Source organism: Bos indicus x Bos taurus, chromosome X (genome assembly GCF_003369695.1).
Source record: "Bos indicus x Bos taurus breed Angus x Brahman F1 hybrid chromosome X, Bos_hybrid_MaternalHap_v2.0, whole genome shotgun sequence".
Taxonomy (NCBI): domain Eukaryota; kingdom Metazoa; phylum Chordata; class Mammalia; order Artiodactyla; family Bovidae; genus Bos; species Bos indicus x Bos taurus.
The window spans coordinates 40,788,247-40,804,280 of NC_040105.1; the positions used below are offsets into that span (position 1 = coordinate 40,788,247).

The window sequence follows — 16,034 nt, forward strand, 5'->3', positions numbered from 1 at the left end:
TCTTCTTCGGAGATCACGAATCCGACATCGTTCACCTTAAGCTATCACAATCCCATCGACTATACAGTCCATGGAATTCTCCAGGCCAGAATACTGGAGTGGGTAGCCATTCCCTTCTCCAGGGGATCTTCCCAACCCGGGGATCAAACCCAGGGATCCCTGGGGGATATCCCTCACTGCAGGCAGATTCTTTACCAGTTGAGCCACCAGGGAAGCCCAAAGAAGTAGATGAGCAGGAATTCAACACCTCCACCTAGGTTTCCAATATGCTCTGACAGACCCAGTGGATGCTTTGCTGGAAAGCACAAGGGCAACCATTAACCTTTGTCTCTAGTAGGTAAGACCTACCAGGTCAACAGGTCTATTTAATTTCCTTGGATCTGTCACCTTTTCTGAACTGATTTATAGTCTGATCTTGTACCCAAATGTGATTAACTTTGTAGGTTTTCAATCATGAAAGGCAGTAGTTCCACAGGTGTGCTCAAAGTGTCCCTAATTTAAAAGTTTCTGTCATTAGCTAGGAAACTTAATAGTCCTTATTCCATCCCTCCTTTGTCTTTTCATATTTAATAAACACATATTTTTGGTCTAACCTCAAGATCTTTTTTTACCTTTGATTGTTTTAACACCTCTCCTGACACCGCTTCTAGTTTTGTTTGTTCTTTCTTTGAGTATGACCAGCAGAACCACATCTCACAGATGGGTAAGCTGATATCTGCAGTTCAACACCAAGTCATGTAAAATCTCATAATTTTTCAATTCATTATAAAACATTAATATACACAAAGACATTTCTGGGGCTTCTCCATCCCTACTGTTTTACATACAGAGGCAGACGTAGTAATTAATGTAACACAAAAACACACACAGGATCTTAAGTTGTCATTAGTAGTATTTATTTTGTTGATCAATAACTGTCATATCTGAAAGACCTACTCACTTTTCTCAAAAACTGAAAAGGATGTTTTTTTCCTATAAAACCCCTGAATGAACTTGTGACCATCTTGAAACAAAAAAAATCAATAAATAGTATGTAAGTTCACCTCAGAGGGCAATTTATCTAATGGCAGGACTGTAGGTATCCCATTCACTTTTGTTTTCTAGGCTACATTTTGTAGAGTGTTTTGTACAAAAAAACACTATAAAATATGTTTGATTAAACTTATTCTTTTCTTCTGAAAGTAGCATCGACATACACACACTACCATGTATAAAACAGATGGCTGGTCAGAAGTTGCTAAATAACCCTGGGAGCCCAGCCTAGTGCTTTGTGACAACCTAGGTGTGAGATGGCAGGGGGAGGGGGGAATTTAGAGGGGTGAGACAGACTGGGGAGGAGGGGAGGGAGGGGATATATGTACTATTATGGCTGATTTGCGTTGTGGTATGGCAGAAATCATTACAACATTGTAAAGGAATTTTCCTCCAATTAAAATTAAATAAAAAATTACTGTTTTCTGAGCAAATTCTGAAGCATTGAAAATAAAATATTGTAATAAGAAATATGTAACCACAGAAAAGTTTATTTTATGGCACTGTTTCCTCAAAGTCATGATGAAAATTATTTTACTACTTATATTTGTGTAACAGTTTATAATTTCCAACAGGTTTTTTATGCTTATTATCTTATGCGATTCCACAATAACCCTGCCCTGAAGACAAGTGTTTCTACATTTGGAAAAAAAGGAGGCTCTTTCATGTTAAATGACCCTGGGGCCACAGCAGTTGAGTCGTAGAACCCAGGCCTCTAGCACCTAGTCCTTCCATTACAGACTGATCCCTCCTGAAACCATGCCCTCACCAACACACTTGAATACATCTCTTGGTCTAAACTTTCACAATGATAAATTTATTAGAAAGTAATCAAGCTCTGCCTTTGAAATAGTATTTTACTTTAGCTTCTGCCTAATTCACTTGGTCATCAAGTTTGTATCTAAACAATAGGTTAATAATCATACATTTTAACTTTGAACATTTCTACCTTTCCCAGGAATCTCATGGATACAACTTTCTCAAAAGTTTTCTGCTACTGTTATGAAATAATAATCAAGAAAGCATAAATATGTCAATTGTTTTAAAAATATGCTTTAAAAACTTTGAGTCTAGAACTGTTTTGTTAGAAGTAGAAAAGTCTCATGACAATGTTGACTGAGTAAAAATTAACCTGAAAGGAGGACAGAAAAATAAATAGTAGAATGCTTAAACTGTTCTCAGTGTTAAAGTAGGTAGAGTCTGTCTTAAAACTATTTCCCCCAGCTTTACTATGAAAAATTTCAAACATATAAAAAGTTTAAAGAATTGTATTCACTACCTAGATTCTACAATTAACAGTTTGCAATATTTGCTTTATCACATATCTATCCACACATCAATTCACCTTATTTATCATTCATCTCAAAGTAAGTGGCAGAGTGGTCAACATTAGTACACTTCACCTCTAACTAAACACATCAGCATAGATTTTAATACTCCCCTCTCTTTCTCTCTCTCAGGTAAAATTTATATAGAGTGAAATACACAAATCTTAAATGTATCATCCAATGAGTTTTCATAAATGTATACACTGCATACATCTGATAAACAGTATACATCCATGTATGCAGTTATTTCAGTAACAAAGATTTATATATTTAAAAATTATATATATAGCTGTAAAACCCAATATCACTGAGCAAATTCAGTATCTCAATCTAGTCTAGTTTCACCTGGAGAGTTATCAATAACCTCTATTTCCTATTACATTGCTGCTAAGTCGCTTCAGTCGTGTCTGACTCTGTGTGACCCCATAGACGGCAGCCCACCAGGCTCCCCCGTCCCTGGGATTCTCCAGGCAAGAACACTGGAGTGGGTTGCCATCTCCTCCTCCAATGCAGGAAAGTGAAAAGTGAAAGGGAAGTCTCTCAGTCGTGTCCGACTCTTCGCGACCCCATGGACTGCAGCCTACCAGGCTCCTCCGTCCATGGGATTCTCCAGGCAAGAGTGCTGGAGTGGGGTGCCATTGCCCTCTCCATCCTATTACATTAGGAGCCCTATTTATATAACACTGAATCAGTATGCACACATTCATATCAACCACTCAAAGTCCTTCCCGGCAAGAACAGTAGCATTACAAAAATCTGCTTACTAAGGTAGGATTAAGTTAAAATTCATCAATTTAGGTGTACATTTTCATCACTCCACAAAAGCTCCTTCTTTGAAGTCAATCTCTTCCCCTTACCTTTACCCCTGGACAACAGCTATTAATCCCATGGTACAAACCAAATTTTGGTTATTAGTCAAGTTATAACCTATAGTGAATCCTGTAATGAAAACTGTATTTTGGACTTAAGCATCTGTGCTATATCCAATTCAAGTTATGAAAACTTACACATGGTGATAAATGCATTAGATTCTTTATGTATGGGTTATAGTTGTTTTTGTTGTTGTTTCAACCCCATGGATTGTAGCCCACCAGGCTCTTCTGTCTGTGGGATTTCCCAGGCAAGAATACTGGAGTGGGTTGCCATTTCCTTCTCCAGGAGATCTTCCCGACCCAGGGATTGAAACTGTGTCTCCTGCACTGCAGGCAGATTCTTTACTGCTGAACCACCAGGGAAGCCCATTGATTATAGTGCAGATGACTTAAAATTTATTAGTTAAAAGAAGTAAAAACTCTGCAAATGTATTCTGTCAGAGTGCAGATACCATAATTCTAATGCCATTATACTTGTTAAAGCAATCTATATTTCTAAATAGCAACATCGTTGGGCACAAAGTTGTCAAAGTACTTGAAATAACATTCTGCTGGTTGTTAAGTGCCCATTCATATAAGGCTTTTGGAGAAGGAAATGGCAACCCAATCCAGTATTCTTGTCTGGGAAATTCCATGGACGGAGGAGCCTGGTGGGCTACAGTCCATGGGGTTGCAAGAGTCACACACGATTTAGCAACTAAACCACCACTACCACCAACATATAAGGCTTTACAACTAAGGAAAAGCACTACTTGATACCTTCAAGATGCTTTCATTCCCAAATGACACAATAGATCTACTTGATTTAAAAAAAAAAAAAAAAAAAGAAGGGTACTAAATCTGGAGAAACAAAACCAGTTACAAATGGGAAGTGTCTTATATTTCAATGGTCATTAACATGTACATAGTGGGCAGCCTCTGAGATGGCCCCCAAGATCCCTGACTGTTGGTATTCATGCCCTCATATAATCAGTCTTTTCCCTGGAGTGTAGGCTGGACTTATTAACTCACTTGTAACAAATAGAATAGGGCAGAAGGGATAGAATATCATTTCTGAGATTAGGTTATAAGAATGGTGGTTTCTGTCTTGGGTACACTCTCTTACTTTTGCCCTCTCTCTGATTATCTGTGCCAGGGGAAGCAAACTTCAAGGCTGTGAGTAGAATTGAAGCCTATCAACAACCAGGTGAGTAAGTGTGGAATAGGATTCCCTCTGCAGTTGGGCCTTCAGGTGAGATCACAGCTCTGGATGACATCTTGACTGCAGAGTCATAAGAGATCTTAAGCCAGGGGTACTCAGCTAAGCCATGCCCAGATTCCTGACCAACAGAAACTGTGAGATGATAAATGCTGCCTTGACATTATTCATTAGAGATCAACAGATAACTAACATGCTGTGAGATTTTTATATTAAATTGGCTGCAATTTGAGCTACAAGTAACTAATACAAGAAAGTGTGACAATGAATTTTGTTATTAGCACCCAGATTTTCTATTTATCTTTGTCTCTTACATACTTTCCCCCCAGTAAGCACAATGCTAAAGTAAAAATTTATTCTACTGTTTTAACTGAAATTATTACTTAGATAATTGTAGATTTATATGCAGTTATTAAGAAATAATATAGAGATGCTGTGTATACTTTGCTCAGTTCCCCACTGGTAACTTTTAAAAAAACTACCATGTAATATCACAACCAGAATACTGACATTGATACAATCCACCCATCTCATTTAGATTGCCTTAATTTTACTAATACTCATTTGTGTGTATGTAATTTCTTACATACATTTTACTTTACTATTCTCACTTACTCAAATTATATCTTTTTATAATTAAAATCTAGCCATTATATTATTCTTATGTTCTTTCTGATGGTAGAAGTTGTTAAGAGACATAAATCCAGGAGTTTATTTCATAGCTCCATAGCAATACTGAAAATAGTAACAGAGAGTAATAAAAACTGCATATAGATTATATAACAATTAAAGGAACATTCACTTACCCTGAAAGGTTTCTTGAAAGCAAACTATAAAATAAATTGTTAGCCTTCTCCCAGAATAATGTATTTGTGCTGGAAATTAAGATGTGAAATAATATTAAGTGCGCTTAAAATTTTAACACTGCCTCTTTTTCCTCTTATGAAAGAAGTAAGAAGTTAGTAGTATTTGTGTAACAATGCTCCAGAAACTCAGTACATCCAGGTTTTTATTCTATGGCCAGGCAGTGTTAAAATTCATACATAAACATCTAAGCAGAAACAGCTGAGGATAGAGTCAAGCTGATTATGAACCATGCAAAGCCAAACACTTTTGCATAAAAGATAAACCTTAGAGGAAAACAAAGGGATACCTACTTTCTGCTGCTAGAAGTCCTAGGAGGAAGGCAGCATATGGACAAACAACAAACAGTATGATTTTAGAGCAAGCAGGTTATCAAGCCACAGTTGGGCTCAGTAGATGAGCCACAAGAAGCAGAGTCTCTTAGCTGAGCCCCAAGTGAGCCTTTGTGTTCTGAGAGCACATTTGCTGGGTTCTGAGTCTGGTTTCTTTGATTTGAAATATGAGAACAGAATATTTCCACTTGGAATTGGTAAATAACAAAGCAACAAAACACTGTTTATTTTAAGATTAAGCCTAACAATTTCTGGAGAATGTATAACTGACTTATTTCAATACTCAAAATAGGAAAAAAACCTCTTATATAAAAATTATTTTACAATGCAAACAGCATATCTAAACATGTTAAATTCTTCTTTAGAGGACCGGTTGATTTGTTTTCAATTATTTTTTTCCACTGTTAATGAGAGGCTCTGTTAAATTTTTTTAAAATTATAATTATAATTTTGAATAGAATTTGCACTAAAAGACTATTGCCAGCTTTTAATTTGGTCAAGCAAGGTCTTTAAGAAAAAAAATTTACCAAACTACCATTCATTCTTATTTCATAGAAAGAACAGAAAAGGCATTATCTAAAGATGAAAAACAGTCTATCTCAAGAAAGGACAGTTGGTGACCTTATGCTATTTTCTAACTCCTCTTTCTCCAACCCCTCACCCCTGCCCGACAAGCACATGCTTTACCATTACTTTTCTCTTTTTGAAATGGGTTTTCTGGAAGACCCCTCAGGTAACAATGCAAAGTACTTTATGTTTTGTACTGTAAAACAAACCCATGCAAATTTTGACAGAAAGACAGTGTAAAGGATAACATTGGGACCTTAAATGATGGAGAATTAAAGGACTAGAATTAAATAGAGAAGAATTTAGGCTTAAAAATTGAGAAGAATATTAAAAATAAAAATACTTTGAAAAATTAAAATATAGATGTGCTAATTATCTAGATAAAATAAAGGCTTTCTGCAACCAACCATATAACCATTACTTTTACATTACAGTTGGAGAAAAAAAATTTGCAAAGATAGATATTTGGTAAATAATGCTTCCCTTTAAATGGCTTAGTATTAAAAGTTAAAAAAAATCACAATATTGTAAAGTAATTATCCTCCAATTAAAAATTAATTAAAAAAGTTAATTTTAGGAACATATGAATAATTCCTGCTAGCCATGTGAAATTCAGGAAAACATTAGAATTTTCTTGAAAAATTTCCTTTGTTTTGACATCTGACTATATAAAAATTTTCTCTTCATTTAGGGTAGATGATCAGATACATACACTGCCTAACAATTTTATCTTTTATTGTTAGCAGCTGAACAGTGCCATTTAAAAATATTTTAGAGACATTTAGCATATCAAATGGATAGACTGCTTTTAGGATCCTTAAGATGCGAGAATTTTAAAAAAGATAGGATGAGATGACAGGAAGGGGAAGCAATAAGGAATGCAAAACTGTGAGTAACTAATTTGAGGGCTTGCAAGACAGTGTAAGAAATTTCTTTTTTGTTTAAAAAGCAAGTACTGTAATCAGAAACTATTTCAACAATATCATTTAGAGATTATACTGGAAAAAAAAAACAAAAAATTGAGCAATGAAAATGTGTTTAATAGAAAATAAGCATGTTTATAACTGTAGACAATTCCTTTCCCTAGAAGAAAAATCCAGCTCTTCACAGAAAGGAATACTTAAGAGCTCATTAAACTCTTGCTAAGCAAAGGTAAATATTATGGGGCAACAGTAAAGAATCAGGTCTATGAAGCTGTTGCAAGGACTGTCCTACTGTCTTCCTATTGCTAAAGATGAAAATGGTATTAGAGATCTTGGCCCCAGATCTCTAAATATATTATTCCAAGTATGTGACTATATCACATAGTCAGAGTACAACATAAAACTGTTATTAGATCCACTCCCCCTAGAAAGGGTCAACTGTAATCTAAGTGTGAAGAGGGAAGGAGGAGTTTCAAGTTAAAAACAACAAAAAGCTATGAATGGAGAGAACAAAATGGACTGGAAGAAAAAAACACAGACATGAAAACAATAGGGAGCGTTGGGGAACATACCAGTAACTGAACTACAGCCTTTAATGTGGGAAGGACTCTGGATAATTACCAAGTCAGCACAAGAGGAAAAGAGCAAGTCCTCCTCCTCAGAGTCTCTTCTTTAAGATTCCCGTTTATAAATGTTTTTGGAAATCACCTTCATTCAAAAGAGGAAGAGTCACATCCCAATCGGTAAAGGTCAAAATGAGGAACTATATAGCTGTTGGAATGGGAAATTTGATCCTGTTATTTTGCACAAGGTATAAGCACATACCAACTGGTCAGAAACTGTGTGTGCACATGTGTATGTGAGCATGTATGTGTGCCCATGTGTATAACAGAGGAAAGAAGAAGCATAAATATTGACAAATGCTCATGGTTCCAACATGAAAGAAGCATTAGCACATCCATTCTTCCTATACGGCTAGCTATGAAAGACAAACAACTCATGCTTTAGGAAGGGCTCTGGGTCCTGATTCCAATGGTAATGCATGAACACTGAATGAGCCAGTGCAAGAGTACAAAAACCAAATCACCAGTACAGAGTCAACCAAATGACAAACACTGAGTAATTCTAATGAAAGAAAGAAAAGCTGATTCCAGAGGACATATGATGTAGGAGTTAATAAACACACAAATAAAAATTAAAAACTAACACACATACATGCATTTGCGTATACACACAAATGGGTCCTATGTATTTTTAGCAAATAATCCTTGAGACTACCTCACAGTAGGATGGAAATCTGAGCATTTTAAAAAACAGTTTTGTGAACACTAGTGAGTTTTTTCAGGAGTACCTATAGACATTTCATCAAAATAGGTAATTCTTATATGTTGCTCCCCCTTGAATGCTTATATAGACATGCTATAGACTTCATAAAAAGAGAAGAACCTGTAAATCATTTCAAGAGATAATTCACAACACAGTTTTACATCGAAAGATTCAATTAAAAGCAGTGTTGTTCCAAAGTCTGATATGATACAGTTGACATGGGGAAAATTTTACATCAGAAATTTGTGTTGAGGCAGAAGGTAATCACAAATATTCAAGAAGACTGACTACAAATGTTGGATTGGATGAAGTGCAATGTTGGGTCTGGAGAGAGGAAAGGGGAAGAAGTATTTCCGATGTTAAAAATAAAAAGTGAAATGTCGGCTTGGAGCAGTAGGGGAAAGCAATTTTGGTATTAAAACAAAAAAGGAATCAGATACATGGGGAAGGAATCTGGCTGCTGACAAACTTCCTTAGAATTCCTTGGAGACCAGAACTAGATTCACAGGAAAAGTTTATTCATAATGAAAAAGAAAGGATGTAGACACCACATGATTCAGTCTAGTGAATGAATGAATGATTCAATTACCTGAGGAGGTAGGGTCTTCGGAGAAATCTGGCAACTCTTCAGGGGGATCCCCATAGAATGAGTTGAATTTGTGACTTGACACAGCTGCTAGTACTGCACCCTAAAGCAAAGAGATGAAAAAAATATATATATATATATATATTTAAAATTTTTCTTTTGTTTTTGGCTGTGTCAAGAGGCTTGTGGGATTTTAATTCCCTGACCAGGGATTGAACCTGGGCCCTCAACAATGAAAGCATGAAGTCTTAACCAATGGACTGCCAGGAAATTCCTGAAAATATATATTATTAAAAGAAATACAATAAACAACAAGGTCTTATTGTATAGCACAGAGAATTACATTCAATATCCTATGATAAACCATAATTGAAAAAAAAATAAAAAAGAATGAATCACTTTGTTGTACAGCAGAAATTAATACAACATTGTAAACCAACTATACTTCAGTAAAAGCATTGATAAAAATACATAAATACAAAAAAGTTAATTATGAAATGGTTATTTAAGAAATATGGACATAGATGGACATATTCATTCAGGCATGTCCAACTCTTTGCGACCCCATGGGCTATAGTCTGCCAGGCTCCTCTGTCCATGGGATTTTCCAGGCAAGAATACTGGAGTGGGTTGCCATGTCCTTCTCCATGGGATTTTCCCAACCCAGGGATTGAATCTGGGTCTCCCACACTGCAGGCAGACTCTTTACTGCTGAGCCACCAGGGAAGCCCATTTAAGAATTATTCAGGAGGTCAAATATATAGGAAATGAAAGCTAGAAAAGAGGTGGCTTAAAATAATTTTGAATTCTTTTCGATAAAGCACATACACATATACCTGAATAACACTGTCAGGAATTGCAGAAGTATATGAAACCATTTACATCTTGAACTTAAGCATGTACTAGACAATGAAATATTCTGCAGTCACTATAAAATGATGCAGAAGAAGAGTGTTTAATGAAATGATAAGGTGCTTGTGATGATAAGGTGCTTGTGATGAATTACACAAAAAAGTTTTTGAAAATCTATAGTATGATCTTATTTTTGAAAAAAGTTAATCAAGACATAAAAGACTGAATATATATTAAAATGTTAATAGTATTAATTATTCTTGGATAGTAAGAATGAAGTCATTTTTCTTTTCTAAAATCTTTTTTCCCTTTCTTTTTTATACTAATAATGACTATGCATTACTCTTGTACAGTAATTCTCAATTAGGCTACCCAGTAGAATCAACTACATCTTGACTATTTTAAAGCACATGATGCCTCCATTGATTCCTAGCTCAGAATCACTGTCATACCAAGTCCATGACATCTCTTAAGATTACTGGGTAGAAAAATGCTGGGAATGATTGTTTCAGTAACAAGAATGATAATGTTTGTAAGTGTCCAATCACGTGAGTGCTAGGCGTAGGTCAGAATATCCAGGTGTGTTCCTGGGTGCTGCCACTTTCCATCTGCATGACCTTACTTGAGTTAATCATTTAACCTCTTGAGGTTTTCTCATACAGTGAGGATAGTAAAAGTGACGTGGCTTACCTTACATGACTGTCAAAAGTCGTAATGTTTATGAAAGTGCTTTGTGAACCATAAAGCGTTTTGTAAGTGCAAATTATTACTGTGTTTAGAGAGCTAAATAAACAAAGAGTCAGACATGACTTAGCGACTTATACAACAACTACTAATATGTAGTTAGAACCTAAGCAGAGCCTTTGCTGCTCTAGGTAGAATTTCTCACTCAGGTAGCCTGAGTATCATATCACCCTTGTAGTCTAAGTGTAAAGTAGCCTAAGTCTACATTTTAAATACTGAACTCTTAGACTTTTTTGGAAAAAAATGATGAATCTTTTGTGAGTGCAGGGATTCATTAAATATCACTGATAATCACAATCTATTTGAGTGTGTGCTCAGTCGTGTCTGACTCTTTGCAACTCCATGGACTGTAGCTAGCTCATCAGACTCCTCTGTCCATGGGATTTTCCAGGCAAGAATACTGGAGTGGGTTGCCATGTCCTTCTCCAGGGAATCTTGGTGACCCAAGGGTCTAACCTGCATCTCCCTTGTCTCCTGCACTGGCAGGCAGATTCTTTACCACTAGCTCCATCTGGGAAGCCCCGATAATCACAATAATGCATAACAAAATTATTAATAATCATTAGTAATTCTAATAACATTAATAGAAACACATTCCTACAAGGTTCATTTTTAGAAGGGTGGTTATATAAGGTTTCTTTCTACAAATATAAACTGAAAAAGAGAGACAAAAGAGGGAAGGGCAAAAATAGAGAAGTGATCTTGATGATGATACCATTCCATGCAACTTTCAGATTTCCAAAAGTCCAGGGTTAATGCCTGAGAGTGTCTCATGCAGAATTTTATGAAAATAATTGTACTGAATGTTGAGTTCTTCTTTCTGTAGTAGAAGCTTATTCCACTTTATATATATGTTCTCTAAAAGCTGGGTGAAAATGGAATTTTTATAGATCATAGCACATGTTTCCCACACACTGAAATTAAAATCTTTGAGATGCTTAATTTTTATTTCCAAATAAAGTTCAGTTGAGTTTCTTACATTAGTTTTATGTTGTAAGGCCTGTTCTAGCTATTAAATACCACTGTAGTAAAAGATCTATAAATACTTTTACTAGGAAAGCACTACTTAAAAGAGCCCTGAGAGGTAAATTCTTTTGAAACAATAGTACCAAGTTCCTGATTTATCTGTCTTATGGTTAGCAGTTTTGTTTATTTAGCTCTCTAAACACAGAGATAGCTGTGCTTCTGCAAGCGCGGCGGCTGCGACGGACCGCGCAGAAGCGCGGCGGCTGCGACGGACCGCGCAGAAGCGCGGCGGCTGCGACGGACCGCGCAGAAGCGCGGCGGCTGCGACGGACCGCGCAGAAGCGCGGCGGCTGCGACGGACCGCGCAGAAGCGCGGCGGCTGCGACGGACCGCGCAGAAGCGCGGCGGCTGCGACGGACCGCGCAGAAGCGCGGCGGCTGCGACGGACCGCGCAGAAGCGCGGCGGCTGCGACGGACCGCGCAGAAGCGCGGCGGCTGCGACGGACCGCGCAGAAGCGCGGCGGCTGCGACGGACCGCGCAGAAGCGCGGCGGCTGCGACGGACCGCGCAGAAGCGCGGCGGCTGCGACGGACCGCGCAGAAGCGCGGCGGCTGCGACGGACCGCGCAGAAGCGCGGCGGCTGCGACGGAACGGACCGCGCAGAAGCGCGGCCGAGAGGAGCTACCCCACGCCCAAGGTCAGGGGCAGCGACCGAGAGCGCCAGGCTGCGACGGTGCAGAAGCAGCTGAGAGGAGTTATCCCACCTCTGAGGTCACGGGCGGCGGCCGGGAGGAGCTACCCCACATCCGGGGTCAGGGGAGGCGGCCGGGAGGAGCTACCCCACGTCCGGGGTCAGGAGCGGCAGCCAGGAGGAGCTACCCCACGTCCGGGGTCAGGGGCAGCAGGCGGGAGGAGCTACCCCACGTCCGGGGTCAGGGGCGCTGGCCGGGACGAGCTACCCCACCTCTGAGGTCGGGGGCAGTGGCCGGGAGGAGCTACCTCACGTCCGGGATCAGGGGCAGCGGCCGGGAGGAGCTACCCCATGTCCGGGGTCAGGGGTGGCGATCAGGAGGAGCTACCCCACGTCCGGGGTCAGGGGCGGCGGCCGGGAGGAGCTACCCCACGTCCGGGGTCAGGGGCGGCGGCGGGGAGGAGCTACCCCACGTCCGGGGTCAGGGGCGCCGGCCGGGAGGAGCTACCCCACGTCCGGGGTCAGGGGCGGCGGCCCGGAGGAGCTACCCCACGTCCGGGGTCAGGGGCGCCGGCCGGGAGGAGCTACCCCACGTCCAGGGTCAGGGGCGCCGGCCGGGAGGAGCTACCCCACGTCCCGGGAGGAGCTACCCCACGTCAGGGGTCAGGGGCAGTGGTTGGGAGGAGCTACCTGCTGCGCAGGCGCAGGAGGACCAAGAGGAACTACTCCACGTTCAAGGTCAGGAGGGGCGACCTCGTCCAAAGTAAGGAGCAGTGGCTGTGCTTTGCTGGAGCAGCTGTGAAGAGACACCCCACGTCCAAGGTAAGAGAAACCCAAGTAAGACAGTAGGTGTTGCGAGAGGGCATCAGAGGGCAGACGCACTGAAACCATAATCACAGAAAATTAGCCAATCTGATCACACGGACCAGAGCCTTGTCTAACTCAATGAAACTAAGCCATGTCCCGTGGGGCCACCCAAGACAGGAGGGTCATGGTGGAGAGGTCTGACAGAATGTGGCCCACTGGAGAACGGAACGGCAAGCCACTTCAATATTCTTGCCCTGAGAACCCATAAACACTATGAAAAGGCAAAATGATAGGATACTGAAAGAGGAACTCCCCAGGTCGTTAAGTGCCCAATATGCTACTGGAGATCAGTGGAGATATACCTCCAGAAAGAATGAAAGGAAGGAGCCAAAGCAAAAACAATACCCAGTTGTGGATGTGACTGGTGATAGAAGCAAGGTCCAATGCTGTAAAGAGCAATATTGCATAGGAACCTGTAATGTTCACTTTAGTTCAGTTCAGTCGCTTAGTTGTGTCCAACTCTTTGCGACTCCATGAATTGCAGCACACCAGGCCTCCCTGTCCGTCACCAACTCCCGGAGTTCACTCACTCACGTCCATCGAGTCAGTGATGCCATCTAGCCATCTCATCCTCTGCCGTCCCCTTCTCCTCCTGCCCCCAATCCCTCCCAGCATCAGAGTCTTTTCCAATGAGTCAACTCTTCACATGAGGTGGCCAAACTACTGGAGTTTCAGCTTTAGCATCATTCCTTCCAAAGAAATCCCAGGGCTGATCTCCTTCAGAATGGACTGGTTGGATCTCCTTGCAGTCCAAGGGACTCTCAAGAGTCTTCTCCAAAACCACAGTTCAAAAGCATCAATTCTTCGGTGCTCAGCCTTCTTCACAGTCCAACGCTCACATCCATACATGGCCACTGGAAAAACCATACCCTTGACTAGATGGACCTTTGTTGGCAAAGTAATATCTCTGCTTTTGAATGTGCTATCTAGGAACTTTCCTTCCAAGGAGTAAGCGTCTTTTAATTTCATGGCTGCAGTCACCATCTGAAGTGATTTTGGAGGCCAAAAGAATAAAGTCTGACACTGTTTCCACTGTTTCCCCATCTATTTCCCATGAAGTGATGGGACCGGATGCCATGATCTTCGTTTTCTGAATGTTGAGCTTTAAGCCAACTTTTTCACTCTCCTCTTTCACTTTCATCAAGAGGCTTTTGAGTTCCTCTTCACTTTCTGCCATAAGGGTGGTGTCATCTGCATATCTGAGGTTATTGATATTTCTCCCGGCAATCTGGATTCCAGCTTGTGTTTCTTCCAGTCCAGCATTTCTCATGATGTACTCTGGAATGTTAGGTCCATGAATCAAGGCAAATTGGAAGTGGTCAAACAGGAGATGGCAAGAGTGAATGTCGACATTCTAGGAATCAGCAAACTAAAATGGACTGGAATGAGTGAATTTAACTCAGATGACCATTATATCTACTACTGTGGGCAGGAATCCCTTAGAAGAAATGGAGTAGCCATCATGGTCAACAAAAGAATCCAAAATGCGGTACTTGAATGCAATCTCAAAAACGACAGAATGATCTCTGTTCGTTTCCAAGGCAAACCATTCAATATCACAGTAATCCAAGCCTATGCCCCAACCTGTAGTGCTGAAGAAGCTGAAGTTGAACAGTCTTCTATGAAGAAGTTGTAGGTCTTCTAGAACTAACACCCCAAAAAGATGTCCTTTTCATTATAGGGGACTGGAATGCAAAAGTAGGAAGTCAAGAAATACCTGGAGTAACAGGCAAATTTGGCCTTGGAGTATGGAGTGAAGCAGGGCAAAGGCTAATAGAGTTTTGCCAAGAGAACGCACTGGTCATAGCAAACACCCCCTTCCAAAAACACAAGAGAAGACTCTACATGACATCACCAGATGGTCAACACTGAAATCAGATTGATTATATTCTTTGCAGCCAAAGATGGAGAAGCTCTACACAGTCAGCAAAAACAAGACCAGGAGCTGACTGTGGCTCAGATCATAAACTCCTTATTGCCAAATTCAGACTGAAATTGAAGAAAGTAGGGAAAACCACTAGACCATTCAAGCATGACCTAAATCAAATCCCTTATGATTATACAGTGGAAGTGAGAAATAGATTTAAGGGCCTAGATCTGATAGAGTGCCTGAGGAACTATGGATGGAGGTTCGTGACATTGTACAGGAGACAGGGATCCAGACCATCCCCATGGAAAAGAAATGCAAAAGAGCAAAATGGGTGTCTGGGGAGGCCTTACAAATAGCTGTGAAAAGAAGAAAAGCAAAAAGCAAAGGAAAAAAGGAAAGACATAAGCATCTGAATGCAGAGTTCCAAAGAATAGCAAGGAGAGATAAGAAAGCCTTCCTCAGCGATCAATGCAAAGAAATAGAGGAAAACAACAGAATGGGAAAGACTAGAGATCTCTTCAAGAAAATTAGAGATACCAAGGGAACATTTCATGCAAAGATGGGCTCGATAAAGGACAGAAATGGTATAGACCTAACAGAAGCAGAAGATGTTAAGAAGAGGTGGCAAGAATACACAGAAGAACTATACAAAAAAGATCTTCATGACCAAGATAATCACGATGGTATGATCACTCACCTAGAGCCAGACATCCTGGAATGTGAAGTCAAGTGGGCCTTAGAAAGCATCACTATGAACAAAGCTAGTGGATGTGATGGAATTCCAGTGGAGCTCTTTCAAATCCTGGAAGATGATGCTGTGAAAGTGCTGCACTCAATATGCCAGCAAATTTGGAAAACTCAGCAGTGGCCACAGGACTGGAAAAGGTCAGTTTTCATTCCAGTCCCAAAGAAAGGCAATGCAAAAGAATGCTCAAACTACCGCACACTTGCACTCATCTCACATGCCAGTAAAGTAATACTCAAAATTCTCCAAGCCAGGCTTCAGCAATATGTGA

General features: G+C 40.3%; 1 protein-coding gene across 14 annotated transcripts in view; it reads right to left on the reverse strand.

The window, feature by feature from the left end:
• Positions 1-16,034, reverse strand: part of CASK (calcium/calmodulin dependent serine protein kinase) — a 377,764-nt gene that overhangs the window by 93,033 nt on the left and 268,697 nt on the right. For 9 of the 14 annotated variants that reach the window (XM_027534512.1, XM_027534509.1, XM_027534508.1 and 6 more), the window contains exons 10-11: positions 9,032-9,131; positions 5,588-5,605 (exon numbers count right to left, since the gene is read on the reverse strand). In XM_027534512.1, the coding sequence (XP_027390313.1) occupies positions 5,588-5,605; positions 9,032-9,131 (118 nt within the window). The remainder of the gene's footprint in view (positions 1-5,587; positions 5,606-9,031; positions 9,132-16,034) is intronic. The other 5 variants (XM_027534511.1, XM_027534522.1, XM_027534518.1 and 2 more) reach the window with 1 other exon arrangement.